The 15265-nt window shown below is 44.6% G+C and overlaps 1 protein-coding gene across 4 annotated transcripts in view; it reads left to right on the top strand.

Annotated features, from left to right (window-relative positions):
- The window catches only part of Not1 (CCR4-NOT transcription complex subunit 1), a 122591-nt gene that overhangs the window by 43452 nt on the left and 63874 nt on the right, over positions 1 to 15265 (top strand). For 2 of the 4 annotated variants that reach the window (XM_050191829.3, XM_055061773.2), the window contains exons 14-16: positions 4329 to 4480; positions 8135 to 8294; positions 13854 to 14124. In XM_050191829.3, the coding sequence (XP_050047786.2) occupies positions 4329 to 4480; positions 8135 to 8294; positions 13854 to 14124 (583 nt within the window). The remainder of the gene's footprint in view (positions 1 to 4328; positions 4481 to 8134; positions 8295 to 13853; positions 14125 to 15265) is intronic. The other 2 variants (XM_055061772.2, XM_055061771.2) reach the window with 2 other exon arrangements.

Below are 15265 nucleotides of genomic sequence, written 5' to 3'. Positions count from 1 at the left end.
AGAAACGTGCTTCGCCACAGCCAGGGCTCAATACGACCCAAGCTGGCGCGACCCAGATGTCGTTTCCCGCACCGCCACCAGGCGCCGCTACTATACCTCAAACTCCAGCGCAAGACGCCCATAAGCTGGTACTTCATTCTATGGCGCAAACTTCGACGCTCGTCGCTATGGACCCTGACACCGACAGATTGGCTCGCGATGGTGGGCTCAACTTCAGCGATTTGAGCACCGACGAGCGCGACCTGCTGCTGAGGGCTCGCACTGCCGGCGTCGTTGCGTACTACGATGGCGGCCTCGACACCGGCTCTCCGGAGCGGGAAAGCAACAAGGGCTTCCCACGACATCACATGGACGTGGCATTCTCGCTGCTTGTTCCAAATGAAAGTGTCGCGAGCCAGCAGAACCCTCACAGCACGACGCGATAACGAAAGTACTGAAACTCCAAAGCGTGCGCGGCGCAGAGTCGAGCGCGCAGAGTCGAGCGAAAACGAAACCTTTCGAACACCCATATTACTGAAGGGTAACGTCAAAATGTTATTTTTTCTTAGAGTCGAATAGACGTAGACAAGTAGCATTTTTTTCAGTCTTATAATCGAATGAAATGATATTTTTAATACGAGTAGTTGAGTATTAGTAACACAAATTATGAGGAGTCCTTTCGTCATCGGGCTAGTACCGGAATGTCGCTGGGGGGTCTCAAATCGTGTCATGCATTTACCTCAATTTCTCGGTTACTAAAGCTCTGTTCGCGATTAAATTGACGCCTTAGATGTTCTAGAACATTGCTCTACCACTTTAACTTGAGTTTCTGGTAACCTTTAGTGTCCCTTTAAGGGGGGACACGGCTCTTTGCCGCGAAAAAATCGATTTTTTGAAAATGAGATTTTCAATATCTACAGCTAATATTCCTTTAATTCACTAAGTTTCGAATCTCGGGGAAGAGTATTTCGTCCGCAATATCAATTTATAACATCACTGTGAGCTGAATTCCGCGCAAAAACAGCCCTTTTTATCGCGGCGCTTAGCTCTTTTTCTATGCGCGCGATCACAGCCATCTTGGTATCGTCGGAAAGAGGAGCCTTCCTTCTTTAATTTCCCGCCAAAAGTGACTCCGTCGGTTCGCCAGTGACGTTGAAATCCGGGAAGAAAAAGAAGTCCGAACGCGCGATCCGATTCGTTGACTAGCGCACGTGACCAAAAACGCGTGCTGTGGTTGGCTGCGTGAGGTTCCCGTCGTCTGCTCCACTCCGCAGGCGACGCGACGGAGCGTCTCTGTGTTCTCAGTCGTACGTTCGTGACAAGTGCGGAACTATGTCCAATCCACTGGGGAAGTTCGCCACGAGGAACAAGTTCGGCAAAAAGAAGAAGCGAACAACTTATAACTTCCAGAAGCGCTCTGTTCCTTCGGAAAACATCGAGAATAGCCCGCCGCCAACCGCAAATGTTGCCCAAGCCGCGGACGGCGCCAAAGTAGGCCTAGCCAGCTCACCAACGAGTGAAGTTGTTACGGACAGCGGCCGCGTTCGGCATGACACTGCAATGTTGCAACATGCGGATTTGCTGCAGAGGGATATGAATGCCAAAAGAAAACTTCAAGTCCTTGCTTCAACGCCAGCAACAAAACTGAAGTTGGATTCCCTCGCTCACGCCGACGACGTTGCGGCCGCACCAGTCGACGTGGAGGTAGGCTTCGCTATCGTTTGTTTGGACGGCGTGAACGAACTGATGTCGTTTGTGAAGTGCAAGGTGTGCGGCGGTAGCGTCACAGTAGGCAAACGCGAACGAGAATATGGCCTTGCCATAAAGATTGTTATCGCGTGTGCATGTTGCGGTGATATCGCGTCGGCGTGGAGCTCGCCCCGCGTGAACGGTAACCAGAAGTGCAACCCGTTTGTTGTGAACGTTCTTGCCGCGTGCGCGATGCAAGCCACCGGGAATCGGCGAACGGCGCTGAACGATGTTCTTGCCACAATGAACATCTCCCACGGTGGTCTTCATACGAAAACGTGGCAGCAGTATGTGAAAAGGAAGTTGGCACCCGCGGCGGCACTTGCTGCCGAGAAGCAGACGGCACTGTGCGCGCAATCGGTTCGGCAACTGTACGACGAATCGGAGCTTGGAAATCTGGAAATATTGCCGTGTCATACGACGGTTCCTGGATGACGCGCAGCCACTCGTCTCACATTGGCGTAGGCGCCGTCATAGAGCTGTTTACGGGGCTAGTCATCGACTATGTGGTGCTCAGCAACTTCTGCGCTGGTTGTGAGCGTGGGCCAAAGGATAATGACCCGAGTTATAAAGCTTGGAAGGAGAGCCATGCCTGTCAGAAAAACACCTCCAAGAAGGCCGGTGAAATGGAAGTTGAAACTGCCCTCATCCTTTTCCAAAGGTCACTGCAACGGTATAACCTGAGGTACACCACCCTACTCTCAGATGGTGACAGTCGCGCTTTCCTTGCGCTGCAGGAAGCCAGAGTGTATGGATAAATTTCAGTGGAAAAGGAAGACTGTACAAGCCACGTACAGAAACGTATGGGCGCAAGCTTGCGAAACCTTATCGCAAAGCATAAGGGACCTGGATTGGAGAGCCTTGGTGGTAAAGGCAAACTAACTAACGACTTAGTCGCGAAGCTGACACGATATTATGGCTGGGCCCTGAAGACTCACAAGGGTGATGTGCAAGGAATGAAAAGGGATGTGATGGCAACTTATCACCACCAAAAACATCAAATGACTTGATATCGGACCACAGCTACTGTCCACCAGGACCAAGCTCGTGGTGCCGGCAAAATGCAGCAAGCGCTAAGGGTGAAGCAGCCCCTAAGCACCGCTACAATTTGCCTCCTCATGTCTGTGAAGCCCTGTTGCCCATTTATGAGCGCCTGTCTGATGAAAAGCTCCTTGAGCGGTGCCTACGGGGCAGTACTCAGAACAGCAATGAGTCTCTCCACTCCCTGATATGGGCACTGGCTCCAAAGGAACAGCATGCTTCACTGTTCACCGTGCAAGCTGCAGTAGCTGAGGCAGTCATGAAATTCAATGCTGGCTGTGAGACGACCTCTGCAGCAATATTGAAAGAGCTGCACCTCAACCCTGGTATACCCAGCATGAAACTCATGTTGGAGAAGGACCGCCGTCGAGCAGTTGCATCTGCAAAAAAGCGCAAGACCACTACGGACATGCAGAATTCTTTCAGGAAACGCCATTTGGGTGGCCGTAGTCAAAGTGACTACATTTCTGGTGGCTTTTAGCCACTTTCACTGCGAAATAGTGCACAATTTTTTCTGCACTTTTGATTAAAAGTGACTTCACTTCTTTTTTCTCGTTTTCTCAAAACACAGATTTTTGACTTCTTGCTGAATTGCAGCAACCATATCTCTGCCTTCAAGGCAGGTAGAGGCATAATTTTTGTTGTGGCTCGTAGCTGAGTGTACAAAGCACACAGGGGTAGGAACAGATTTTGGAATTTATGCTTTAAAATTTTTCAGTTCTGCTTTAGATCAGATAATAGGGCACCCACAATTGGAACAGTGAAGATTGAATTGCTATAAAATTACTAATATTTAATATATCAAAAAAGTATTCCTACCATTGTGTTATGTTTTCTAGTACCTTGGCGTGTGCCAATATGAATTTTTGTAGCGCAGTTCTTTTTCTATTGTTTCCGCGAACAATGGACAATGAATTTCATTTATCTTCAGAACTAAATGGCCTATTGGAAAAATAATTACATATTTGAAATCAGCACAAGAACCTTAACAAGACTGGAAAGTTTCATTAATATTGATGGAAAAAGATGATGAACATTAATTTAATAGCAGTGTCCCCCCTTAAGTGAGTTTGAGGCCACCACCACCGTCGTCGTTGCTGGCTCGCAGCAGCATCAAATGAAAATGACACTCTTGCTGAGCGAATTGAATAAATACTGCATGTTTTCGGCCCTATTGTCACACTCTCTCGTAGTTCTGTTTTTGACAGGTAAGTGGGCGATCTGGCATTATTTCAGTTAAACAATACTGCCATTTAGTACATACTTTTTCCAAGCTCTGGCCAAGTACAGTTTAACAAGGTTTCACTGTAGATACTTTTCTGAGCTCCGGCCAAGTACGGTTTAACAAGGGTTCACTGTAGAAGGCTGTTTCCTTGGTACAACTTGCACATTTCCTATTTAATAATACTGACCTGTGAATAGTCTTACACAATTTTTGCCTTCAGTTCTTTTTTTATACTTCTAAAGCTATTGTCATTTTCACATTATTTTTACAGCATTGCATACCTGTTCTTCGTGCTATTGACTTACTAAATTTTTTCTCCCATTTTCTTTTACAGGAGGCATTCATTCAAGCCTGTGTCAATTTTCTGAAGCGTAGGTGTCCCCAGATTATGGGTGGCATAGTCAAGGAGGAGAACTTGCCAAAAAGTGCTCAACTACCAACTGAAACACTGGCTACTATGCTGTCCTGTCTCCAGCAGTATGCAGGGTAAGTGTTGAATAATTTGCCAAGAGTGTGTTTATAAGGCATCTGTGTCATGTTTGCCAATCTTGCTTTACCATCTACCATGTTCGGATTCGGAGTACTGGTATTTACTCAATGTTGTTTGCCAGGAGTTAACATTGTCTTCACTATGGACCTGAATGAACCTTGACTGAGACTGGAAAGCAGTCCCCTGGGCAGGGCTAGATTTGAAAGGACTGGTAAAGGCTACATTGGACCTGTTGGGTTGTTCACTAGATAGCAGTTAAAAAAATTGGCAGAAAAGCACATTTTCTGGTAGCATTGTTTTTGCAATTGGTGTGTTTCAACACCTCTGCCTCTGGAAAATAGATTTTACTGTTAAAGGGGTTCTCAGTCACTCCTCAGGCTTAGTAAAAAACAGTTCGATTATAGCATACACTGTTGTGAATATCTCGAACAAATTTTGCAGTCGTGCTTAACATAGTCCTATATGGGTTTATTGCAACACATTCAGTAAATTTTTCTGTGTCATGATGTCACTAAAATGCTGATAAAAGCAGTGCCTTTGTTTTGTAACGTATCTAATTTTTCCTATTTTATTTTATTACCCAGTGGGCCGAATTTCCAATCCCAGCGATAATGATGTAGTTTTGTCCAAGCCACATCCAAGCCAGTGATTAAGAGCAAAAGAAATGAAAATGAAATCGTACTGAAAACATTTGGTTCAGCATTATGAGACCAACATTAGTAATAAAAATGTATAGTAGGACCTTGTTGATCCTGTTATGTATGATTTCCATGTGCGCCAACATTCATGATTGAGAAAACAAAAATGGTCAAATGCAGTTACTTTTTTTTTTTTTTTTTGCCAGTTCATACGTTCCCATAGAACATTACTTTTTGGTACCAACGTTGCATAAATCACCTACTCTGATTGTATGATAGGTTTTCAAACTGATAGCTCCCATGTAAACCAGAAAAGGCACGAGGCTCCAAGCAATACTCGCCCAATTGTGTCGCGTGAAAGCGCCAGCGCGCACTGTTTCCTATTTCAGTGCCATTGGAAGCATAGTGCACTCTTTTTTAATAGGCGATAACCCAAATGTGATGCCACGGTTTCACCTTCCTGTCACACTAGACAGTAAGAAAACAGTGTGCATTGCATCTTGGGTTCCTCGGGTGGCAGCGATTCACGCTGAGTGGTCATGTCAAACTTCTTGCGGAAATGTCTCACTTGAAGAAGCTGCTGACATTAGCTGGATTCAAGTAGTGCAAACTTAAGCTTGCTGAAGGCCCCCAAAACAGTGAGAGTCTCGAACCACTCAGCATGGGTCGGCATCTCGAGCTGCGATGGTTTGCACAACGCTTCGCAGTATGTACCTAGATGTCAAAAACAGTTAAGTCTGTCAAATTTTTTAATGACTTCGATCGTACATTTTGTGGGTAATGATATCTCTAGAGTATTTTTCTAAAATATATGAACAAAGTTCTACTGTACATTGTTACCCGACCTGCATACTCGCTAAGTGTCATTATTTTGTGTGCTAGAGATGTGGGGTAATATTTCTATTAAAGAAGGGAAAATCGGACATCCACCCGTTCGTAGCAATTGCTACGAACGGGTGGATGTCCAGAACTATTACGTCAATATTTCTATTACTTAAGAAATCTGTTGGTAGTCATTTAATTATAATCTTGCAAAACAGTCTTCTTTATTGCTGGTGGATGCACATAATGAAGTAAAAAGGTTCATTCTTGATGAGTGCATTCTGCAGCAATTATTCCTATAAAGTTCCTATCTTACTGTCCACAAATGACACCATTGCTCAGTAATAGCTACTTGTGTGACAGTGAACATGTCTGTTATGCTCGTCACTGTCAAAAGTGTCATAGTTTTGCTGCTGCATTGCAGTTTATTATATATTTGAATCGGTCTTGGAACTCTTGCATTTCAAGGGGAAAGTGGTTCAATTTCAGTGTATAGTCGAACCCACTTATAATGATCTATCAGTTATAACCACCACAATTCAGTACACTTGCAATTTTCTGTTCCTGCTTATTGAAACTGCTTCCAAATATATTGTGTAAATACGTGTAAGGACTGCACTTCTTTTTTTTTTTTTTTTTTTTTTTTCAAAATTTTGATGAGCTTGCGGCTCTTAGATGGGACCAAACGTTGTGGTCAAAATGGTGATGGCGCAGCCAGCGACTTGTGCCCACCCCAGATCCACTGCATCGAAGATCAACGCACAGCTCTCGCCTTCTCGTGGCAGCATGCGGAAATACGCAGTGCACAAAAATTCACCGATGCGCTTGCGCGGCATCGGGGTATCGAACACAATTGCTTCTCTGTTGGTCTTTTGTTTTTATTTTTCTGAAATTTTTGGCTCCCAAATTGGGGCTGGAGCCCTCACAAGAGTCTATATGGTAACATTCTTTAAATCGCTGGACAGTTACAATGAATGCTTCGAAGCCGGTCATAGTAAAAAGAGGGCCCATTCAAAGTACAAAAACACAGAAGCGTGACCAAACTGGGCACTTGACAGGGTGCCCCACTCCAGTCAAACCGAGACGGTGATACAGTGTTCGAGATATGCAAGCGACAGCTGCGTGCGGGTTTCGTAAGCCATGAAGGTCACTTGCTTTTAGGCACGCCGCCAGCCAGGGGGATGAGGTGTACAGCATCAACAGCATAGCTTGTGCGCCAGTGCAATATCGGATGCCACGACAGCGGCACTCTCGTTTTTTCACAATTGCCTGTGTGGCACCACATGCATTATGCCTATTTCAGCGATTTGGTATGGCCATCTATGTCCTTCCACCATGGGAACAACGGCCGTTCAAGCATTCCTGTCGTTGCTGTCAGTATTCATGCGGCCCAATTCACTGCCGCCATGCAAATGTTCCAAAGCATCCGCGGTTACAATGACATCATCAAGATCACTGTTCAGCGACGCTTCGTTTACGCATTGCTGATTGCTGATAACGGTTCACGGTGATGTTCTACCTTTTGAACATTGCATTTCCTTTGCCTGAAGCGACATAACATTATTTAACGGCTCTAGTGTGACTGACGTGCAGTCGTAATGCTGAGATCACAATGCTCGAGACCTTCGCAGAATGGTGGCGTGCTGCAGTAGTTTCTGAAATTTACGTTCCAGCCAACGAGAATGCTTCGATATGATGTGCAGAATATGCTGGCGTCCCGCTGGTAGTAAAGTATCGCAAGCTCTCGAGTAAAAAATGCCAGCTGCGCTTGCAGTTTCGAAATGACAGATCATCAGAACCAGGCACCTTTTTGAAAGAGCTATTACGTCACATTTGACTTTTTAGATGGATGTTTCTAACAGAAATTAGCAGCTAGGTGCGGGAACATACTGGGAACAAAAATGACACTGAAAATCTGGTTTTTGGACCAAGGTGCTGTCAAATTATGATGCCAGCTTCAGTGCGGTCACTTCTTGTGCCGAGTCCACATATTACGCACTACTGATACAAAGACCACTTTTAGCAGAACTGTCAAGTTTGTTATAAATGGGTTCGACTGTGTCAGTAACAAAAAGTTGTCTTCACGCGAGTATTTGAATCTGCATAAGTGTCGTGCTAGGCAATCTTAACATTTAAATTTCCTTAGTTATTGCTCTACATGGTTGAATGAGTGCATGTTCTTTGTTGCAGCAGTGTCAGTCAGGAACTTTCGGAAACCATCTTGACCATGTCAGGAAATTGTAGTATTCTGCTGAACAAGCCACGCCAACCACCACCAGGTGTCGTCAAAACACCTAGGGGCTTGGAGCCGGCATTTTCAGCGGCTAGCCTCAATCCATCTCAGGCTCCTGTAAGTATTGTGCATGCATAGTTCTAGGAATGTTGAAACTTAATGTGCTCTTGGTTAACTCGAGACATCTATAGTTGACTTAGTATGAGGACACGTGGCAGACAAAAATGTTTTAGTTCCTAAAATTATGGTACATACTGCTGTCCTTTGTGAGGAAGACCATTTTAATGCTAGTTCTACATTGAAAGTTCTGAAAAAAGGCTTTGCAATTTTTTTATTTCAATGTGTTCCTTTAAAAATCCCAAATTTGTCCCTTCACAAGCATTCATACCTTTGAAACCAATTCCTCTATTTTCCTTCGGAGTATGTGTAGAGCTACCTATGAGCGGTGCAATAAACTAGAATAAAGAATCTGATGTGTATTTGGGGAATTGCATACATTTGGTTATATACTGGAGTTATGTACAGTTAAGTACGTCAGATATCACAGTCTAGCATTTTGCCCATCTTTCTGTGACCTCTTCTTTCTTCACTAAAACTATGTATATATATTGTGCAGTTACCAGTGCCTGTAATGACTGTGGTTCTTTCACTCTTTCATTTTTTTTTTCCTATCAATACTTCGATCTGTCTCTTGCTTATCTCGATTGCTGACCAGTAAATGCTTCTATCCACTTTTATTCCCAGCACTTCTGGAATGCGGATGATTCATACATGTATTGCCAAATCAGCTCACCTAAGCACTTCCTTATGGGAGCTTTAAGCAAAATATTGCCAAAATATTGTAAACTATTACGTTTTTCACATCATATAATTGGTGTAAGTAAAAATAATACCCAACTTACATATTGTCATTCTAAAAAGTAAAGTAAAAAAATGTAAAACCGAAAGTTCTCATTTACAGTTCTCTAAAAGTTAGCCTGTAACTTTTGAATGACACAAAGTAAAGCCATGACTCTTTTTGCAGTAGGTAGAGGAGTGGCATGTGGTTGCATAAACATAAAATTGAAAAAATGCAACATTATTCCAAAAGTATCTTCGTACCTTAAAATGAAGTTCATGGGGACTGCAAAGAAACTTTGAAATAAACGAACTTCCAATTGAACAATGAGCACACACACAAAAATAACTGCACCTTTATTAGTCTCAAAGCTGCTATTTGAGGAAAATGTCTGTCAATTTGGTCTGCTTCTGCTAGCCGAATCTAGCTGCGAAAAGCAAGTATTGCAAGCAGTAGACATGCCCAAGTGTTTCTTCCGCAATATATTTACCAGCAAAAAATCGCTGTGCGAGAGCAAGGCCCACAGCTGCATTGGCAGCCCTCTGTTGTGGCTTGTTTACAATGTCGTCATCGACGTCACTTTCGTGAATGGATTCATAGGGCTCAATAAACTGCACCAGTTCGCTGTTCTTCAGTATATTGCATGTTTCGACTGTGCTTTCCCAGCAACTTACTCTTAGAAATGGATGTCGCTGAGAGTGGCGCAAAAATCACTGTTGTCAAGCTTGCTTGTTTGTGCTTTCCCCAAGCTTGCGGTAGCATGTGGATAGCACTGTGTAGACTCGCCTCGTATCTTGAGTTGTCCATGCACAAAATCATGGGCTCAGAGATGCTGCCTGTACGAGACTTTTACACGTTTGATTATGCCCTGGTTCATGGGTTGCAACACTAGTGTCATGTTTGCAGGTAAGTGTGCTAGATGGGTGGCACTCAAGGCTGGTGCATTCTTGTGAATACTGCACATCTTGCGGCTTAATGACGCGAACTTACAATTCAGTTCTGTGATGCAATCCCCAAATATGTTGGACGTCATCCACGCATTCCTCAATGCCTAGTCCACAGGAAGCATCTTCATGCCTTTAAAACATGTAGGCTTAGTGGCCTTCCCAATCGCAAGCAGGTGACATCGTTCAGTTCCAGTCGTGTTTGCTGCGATAACTGATACCCTTTCTTTGCTCTGTTTGCCTGCAGCATAGTTGTCGTCTTTGAATGTCAGTCTTCTCTGGTAGCAGCCGATAAAAAACTGCATTCTCGTGTGTGTTAAAAATGTCTTCTGGTTGATTTCTGGGCTTGCGCAATATTCCGGTTGATAGTCATTCAGGTACTCTCAAAGCTTTCCTGCTTTCCGCGTTGTGCATGTTTCCTGGTTGACTGATGCCTCCTCTCCTCACACATTTTTGAAAATTTGGTCATGACAATGAAGCGTGTCAGCCATCCATCAGAAGAAATGAAGTTGTTGATCCAACATATTGCTGCGAGTGATAAAGCTTTCACTGCAATGACCTCACTGCTGAGGGAAAAGTTGTTGCTCTATGCTTCTCTTATCCAAAGCAGCAGTGCGCCTTCTTTAACTATAGGTAGGCACTGGTGTTCACTCGCTTCTAAGACATATTGAATTTGTGATTCTCTAAAGCATCCAGTATCGAGCGCTTGTCCTGATGGTTTTAGAGCGTGTTAATTTAATGTCGTGCTTCTGTGCAATGTTTTTCTTGGTGTTGCTTCCCTTGTCAACCTATTTCAAGTCCTGAACTTTTCGTCGCTAGGTCAAGCGTGCGATAGGAGCCAGGAGTTGCCATTGGCAGATGTCACAACAATGCTCAAAATCCTAAGCGTTGAACCACATAAGGAATAAACCCAATGCACAGCTGACACACTCAATGGAAGATAAGGAAAAAGACTTGCCAGCATTGGCTGAACAATCTTGCTGTTCGATGAGCTGAGGCGCTGCGGACAGCTGCAATGGCGATGATGCCAGTGTGGTACACGGAGCTGTTTTGGCACTTGAAAACTCGCGCATCTTATTCAATTATTACTGTTGCCTCGTGGCTCTTGACTAAAAAATAGCTTCTAATTGGCCGATATTATGGCCTTTTAACTTCGAATTATTGAGAAATTTTTTCTATAGGATTGCATGCAAAACCTATGGGATCAGTCCTTCACTTCGATTTAACTGAATATTCCAAATAAGCGACTTTCAATTATTGGGAGTTGACTGTATATGGATTTTGCTGCATGTCATGCTTTTATGGTTCTTAAAGTTAAAAGGAGTCCTGAACCACTCCTCGGGCTTGTTGAAAAAATGGTCCGCAAATAGCACATGCTCCTGTGAACATCTCAGCCAAACACGCTGCGTAGAGCTCGCAAGCGGAGCGCAAGGTTGGCTTTCTCTCAAATGTTCTTTTTAACAGAAGCCTGCTCCTCATTCTTTTCTGAATGCTTTATTTCATAAAATAGCGGATTCCCGTACGTGGCTGCTATTGGCCAATAGCTGACATCAATCAATCAAGAAAAGTGTTTGGATCAATGTGCTTCTTCCTACCATTACTGTATATTTATTGACTCAGTTTAATGAAGAGGCCGAAAAATGAACAGGCTTTGCAAAAATCTGCTTTTGAATCTCGATAATAATTACATACTTCAGGAAGAAGCAGACTATCGTCTGTTCACACTCGGCCGCAGCCACCTGCGTAGGAATTTAACTCTGCTCATTGGTGTCTTAGCTGTTTGGTCCTGCTAATTTCGACTAGCTTTGAACGCTCAACTAGGCTCGAACCGTAAGAGACTTAAGGTCAGATCACACTCACGCTTGCGTGTGCTCACTCCTGGCCACTCTGGTTAGTCTGCCTTGGCAGGCTTATTGATAGCGCTTCAAAAGAGGCATTTCGATGTGCCGTCTGTCCATCGGTCAATCTGGTGAAGGGCAAAGCTGGCCCATACCACTTAGTGTGATCAGACTGGAGCATATGTGTGCGAGCATGCACTCAAGCCCTGTCGTGCACAAAGCACACGCTGTGCATACGCACCACAGTTGCATGTAGCTGTGGTTTTCTACATAGCGTAGCTACTAGCTACCGCAACCACCATGGGGTGCCGTCACGGGTCCACTGGCTGAGCGCACTGTGGCTCGCTGAGGACCACTCTTGAGTTACGTTTTGTGTGTGTTGTAGGCGCCATAATCTGACGTAGTGGCGTCTTTATGAACATCCAAAATCAAATTTGAACTGTGTGCCATGGTGACATTCAGTAGGCGGAGTGTTGTGGGCACACCCCGCTCCACTGTAGCCTTCCAGTGCTGATCATTGAAGGAGTGGAAGTGCCATGAAGGACGTGTTTGATTGCCAATAACTCTGCTTCTGCCTAATGTGTTGAAGTACTTTTTGCGTCAAAGTATTTCTGAAATAACATATTTTAGCTTCAAATGTATTTCTCCACTTTGATAAAAGGTGGCTCAGGGCCCCCTTTGAGCATGTATTTAATGTGGGATTTCTAGACCATGCCTGGCTTTAATGAAATTCGCGCAGTGGGTATCCACCACAAATCATCATTGTCGTCAATACTGCCTTGTAAACACAGGCCCACATGTCTAGTATGTTTCATTTTTCATGACACCTAATGGGGGTCCCTGCAGGAATACTAAATTTACCCATTAAATCAGGCCTCTGTGAAGGGTTGACTCGGCACCAAACCGTTGCTTATGCTGTAGTAATAACTGCATCCTTTACTTGATGCCTGCTGTGGGAGCCAAAAACTTGGTTCCAAGCCTCTCCTCTCAACCCGTGCTGGCTGCAAATGCAGATGGCAGTGAACAGTTGATAGTTAACTAAATCACTGTTTCTTGCAAGGTTACTGTCAAGTCTGCTAACATCACAGAAGCGACAAGTGTGGGATGCCGACAGTATGCAGACATTTAAAATGTATGTAAATGATATGTTTCTGCGCATCTGAGTTGAAGTAAGAAAGTTTCTTTTTGGAGCAAAACGTTGCCTTATAAAGAAAATGGAACTTCCCGAGTCCCCTGGAAGTTGGGTCGGCTGCGATCGAAGTCTCTTTGCAACTCCCTTGAACTGCAGGAACTGCTGCTCATATGAGAGAACAAACAAAGAAGGCATCTTGTAACGGAGGTATTGGCCAGCAACTTCTGGCAATGCTGCGCTGGTTAGTTTAACAGCCAAGGCAATATGGCTGCGACAAAAATTTGCCTCTTGCTGGCATATTAGTGGGCAGCAACCATAGCAAGAAGTTTTCAGCTCATCGAGTAGCTCATTGATGATCAGCGCTGTGATTGTGAGCATAACTGAGGCTTATAGAAGTGGTTTGTAAGCACAAGACAGAGAGCTGAATTTGCACAACACAATCAAAACTACTTGCAATGCACACTCAAAGTGCATGGGAGGTGCATCGCAAACGCACGCTAGAGGTAAACGTGAAACGTGTCCATCGCCTCAACTACTGTGGAATGTCAAGTAAATAGAAACGCAGCACTGAGCGAAAGTCTCTAAACGTGTTCACTGTATTGCTGCTGCTGTAGATGTTCACGTTGCATTTTTACATGAAAATATCTGAGTTAGACCACTTGGAAAATGATCCTGTACCAGAGAGGGAACTGTTTCCATCTTTGCAAGTAAAGGACATCCTTCACACCCCCCCCCCCCCTTTTTTTTTTCTTGATTTGTTGTGAAAGTACAAACTTACTGTTCACTCTGTACCAATAAATTGACATTTGCACGAGTCTAGCTTTAATAATTGGTTCGTCAGCATAATATGAGCATGAGCATTTGAGTGTACTTGGTTTTGGTGTGCCTGTTTTGTGCTGCTGTGAGAAAATACATACTTTGCAGCAGCAGCAGCAACAACAGCAACAGCAGCAGCAACAGCAGCAACAGCTGGAAGTCCTTAGCTCCTTGGGAAGCCTGTCCATGAGTGGCCCAGCTGCAGCACAAGCCCCACCGCTTGGTGTGGGAGGTGGACCACCACTATTTGGCAGCTCATTCGCTACACCAGGCTCACCAGCCAAGCTTTTTGGGGCACCTCCAAGTGCGGCTGGTTCAGCTGGGCCACCACCTCCTGCTCAAGGAACCAGCTTTTCCAACGTTGTGCCCAGCCTTGGAGGCGAGTTTGTTTTGCAGCTTTGCGAGTGTTTAGTGCCTGTTGTAAGGTGCTGTCTGGCAGAGTATGCATACGCATGTTCATGTGAGCATGTTAAACTAGCATGGAAACTTACGTGAAACCAAAGGTGCCAAATTATACCGCTGCATCCATGTTCCTGAGTGAGTAGCCATTAATGCTTTTTTGGATACAACGTGGGCTGTATCATCAACTATGGTTTATAAAGAAATCTTGCCTTACCCAGGACTTGAACCTGGGCCTACTATGTGGGTGACATGCATTTCACCTTAAAACTACATCCACAACTCATAAGGTCTATTCGATTCAGCCAAGTTTCTCTGCACCTTCTGCACCTACTCATAGTGCACTGCACCTAGTCCCTCGATTCCCCGAGGTGCAGCAGTGCACCCTGCACCCCCGTGCTCGATTGAACGGGGTGCAAGGCAAGGTGCCGCCGCGGTGCACTGCACCCTTGAACCTTGCAGCGAGTGGGTGCAGCCCGGCACCCGCTGCACCTTTTCGTTTGTGGTGCCGTGCACCTTTCTCTGAATCGAACAAAGCTATAACGTACTGAAAAAATTTGCATAGAACTCTGCTCACAGCCACCTTAGTCACAACAACGAAGCTTATGGAGACCTATGCCTGCATGGGTCTGCCACACCACTTTCACTATTCTGTCTCACAATACAGTAAAATTTTGTTAATTCAGTTCTCGTTAATTAAGAATATCAGATAATTTGGGCCTAACCCCTGGTCCCAGCTGGCGTATCCGTTATTTAATGCCATGAAACTTTAATTTGCACATATTTAGCTGAACATTGGCTAATTTGGACGACTCTTGGAGCTCAGCGAATGCGGAGCGCCGCAAACTGTTCTGGCATCCAACCGAAACAAAGCAGCAGAGTTTGCATCGCCATAGCCATCAGCGGAAATCGTATGTGAATGACAGCAACGCTGGAACTCTTTGTCCCTCTTGGTGCCTTTAAAGCCTTTTCCTGCATTTACCTACCACATCAGCCACGTGCCTGTATAGCTGTGTAATTGCCATCTATGATCGTGTCAATAGTGACTGTGGTTTCGTCTGCACTTCTTGCAGCAAATGGTAGTTTTTTTTTCTTTTTTTTTTTTTGACTCTGTGCATGCA

Source organism: Dermacentor andersoni, chromosome 1 (assembly GCF_023375885.2).
Source record: "Dermacentor andersoni chromosome 1, qqDerAnde1_hic_scaffold, whole genome shotgun sequence".
Taxonomy (NCBI): domain Eukaryota; kingdom Metazoa; phylum Arthropoda; class Arachnida; order Ixodida; family Ixodidae; genus Dermacentor; species Dermacentor andersoni.
This window is presented reverse-complemented; position numbering and strand designations above follow the sequence as displayed.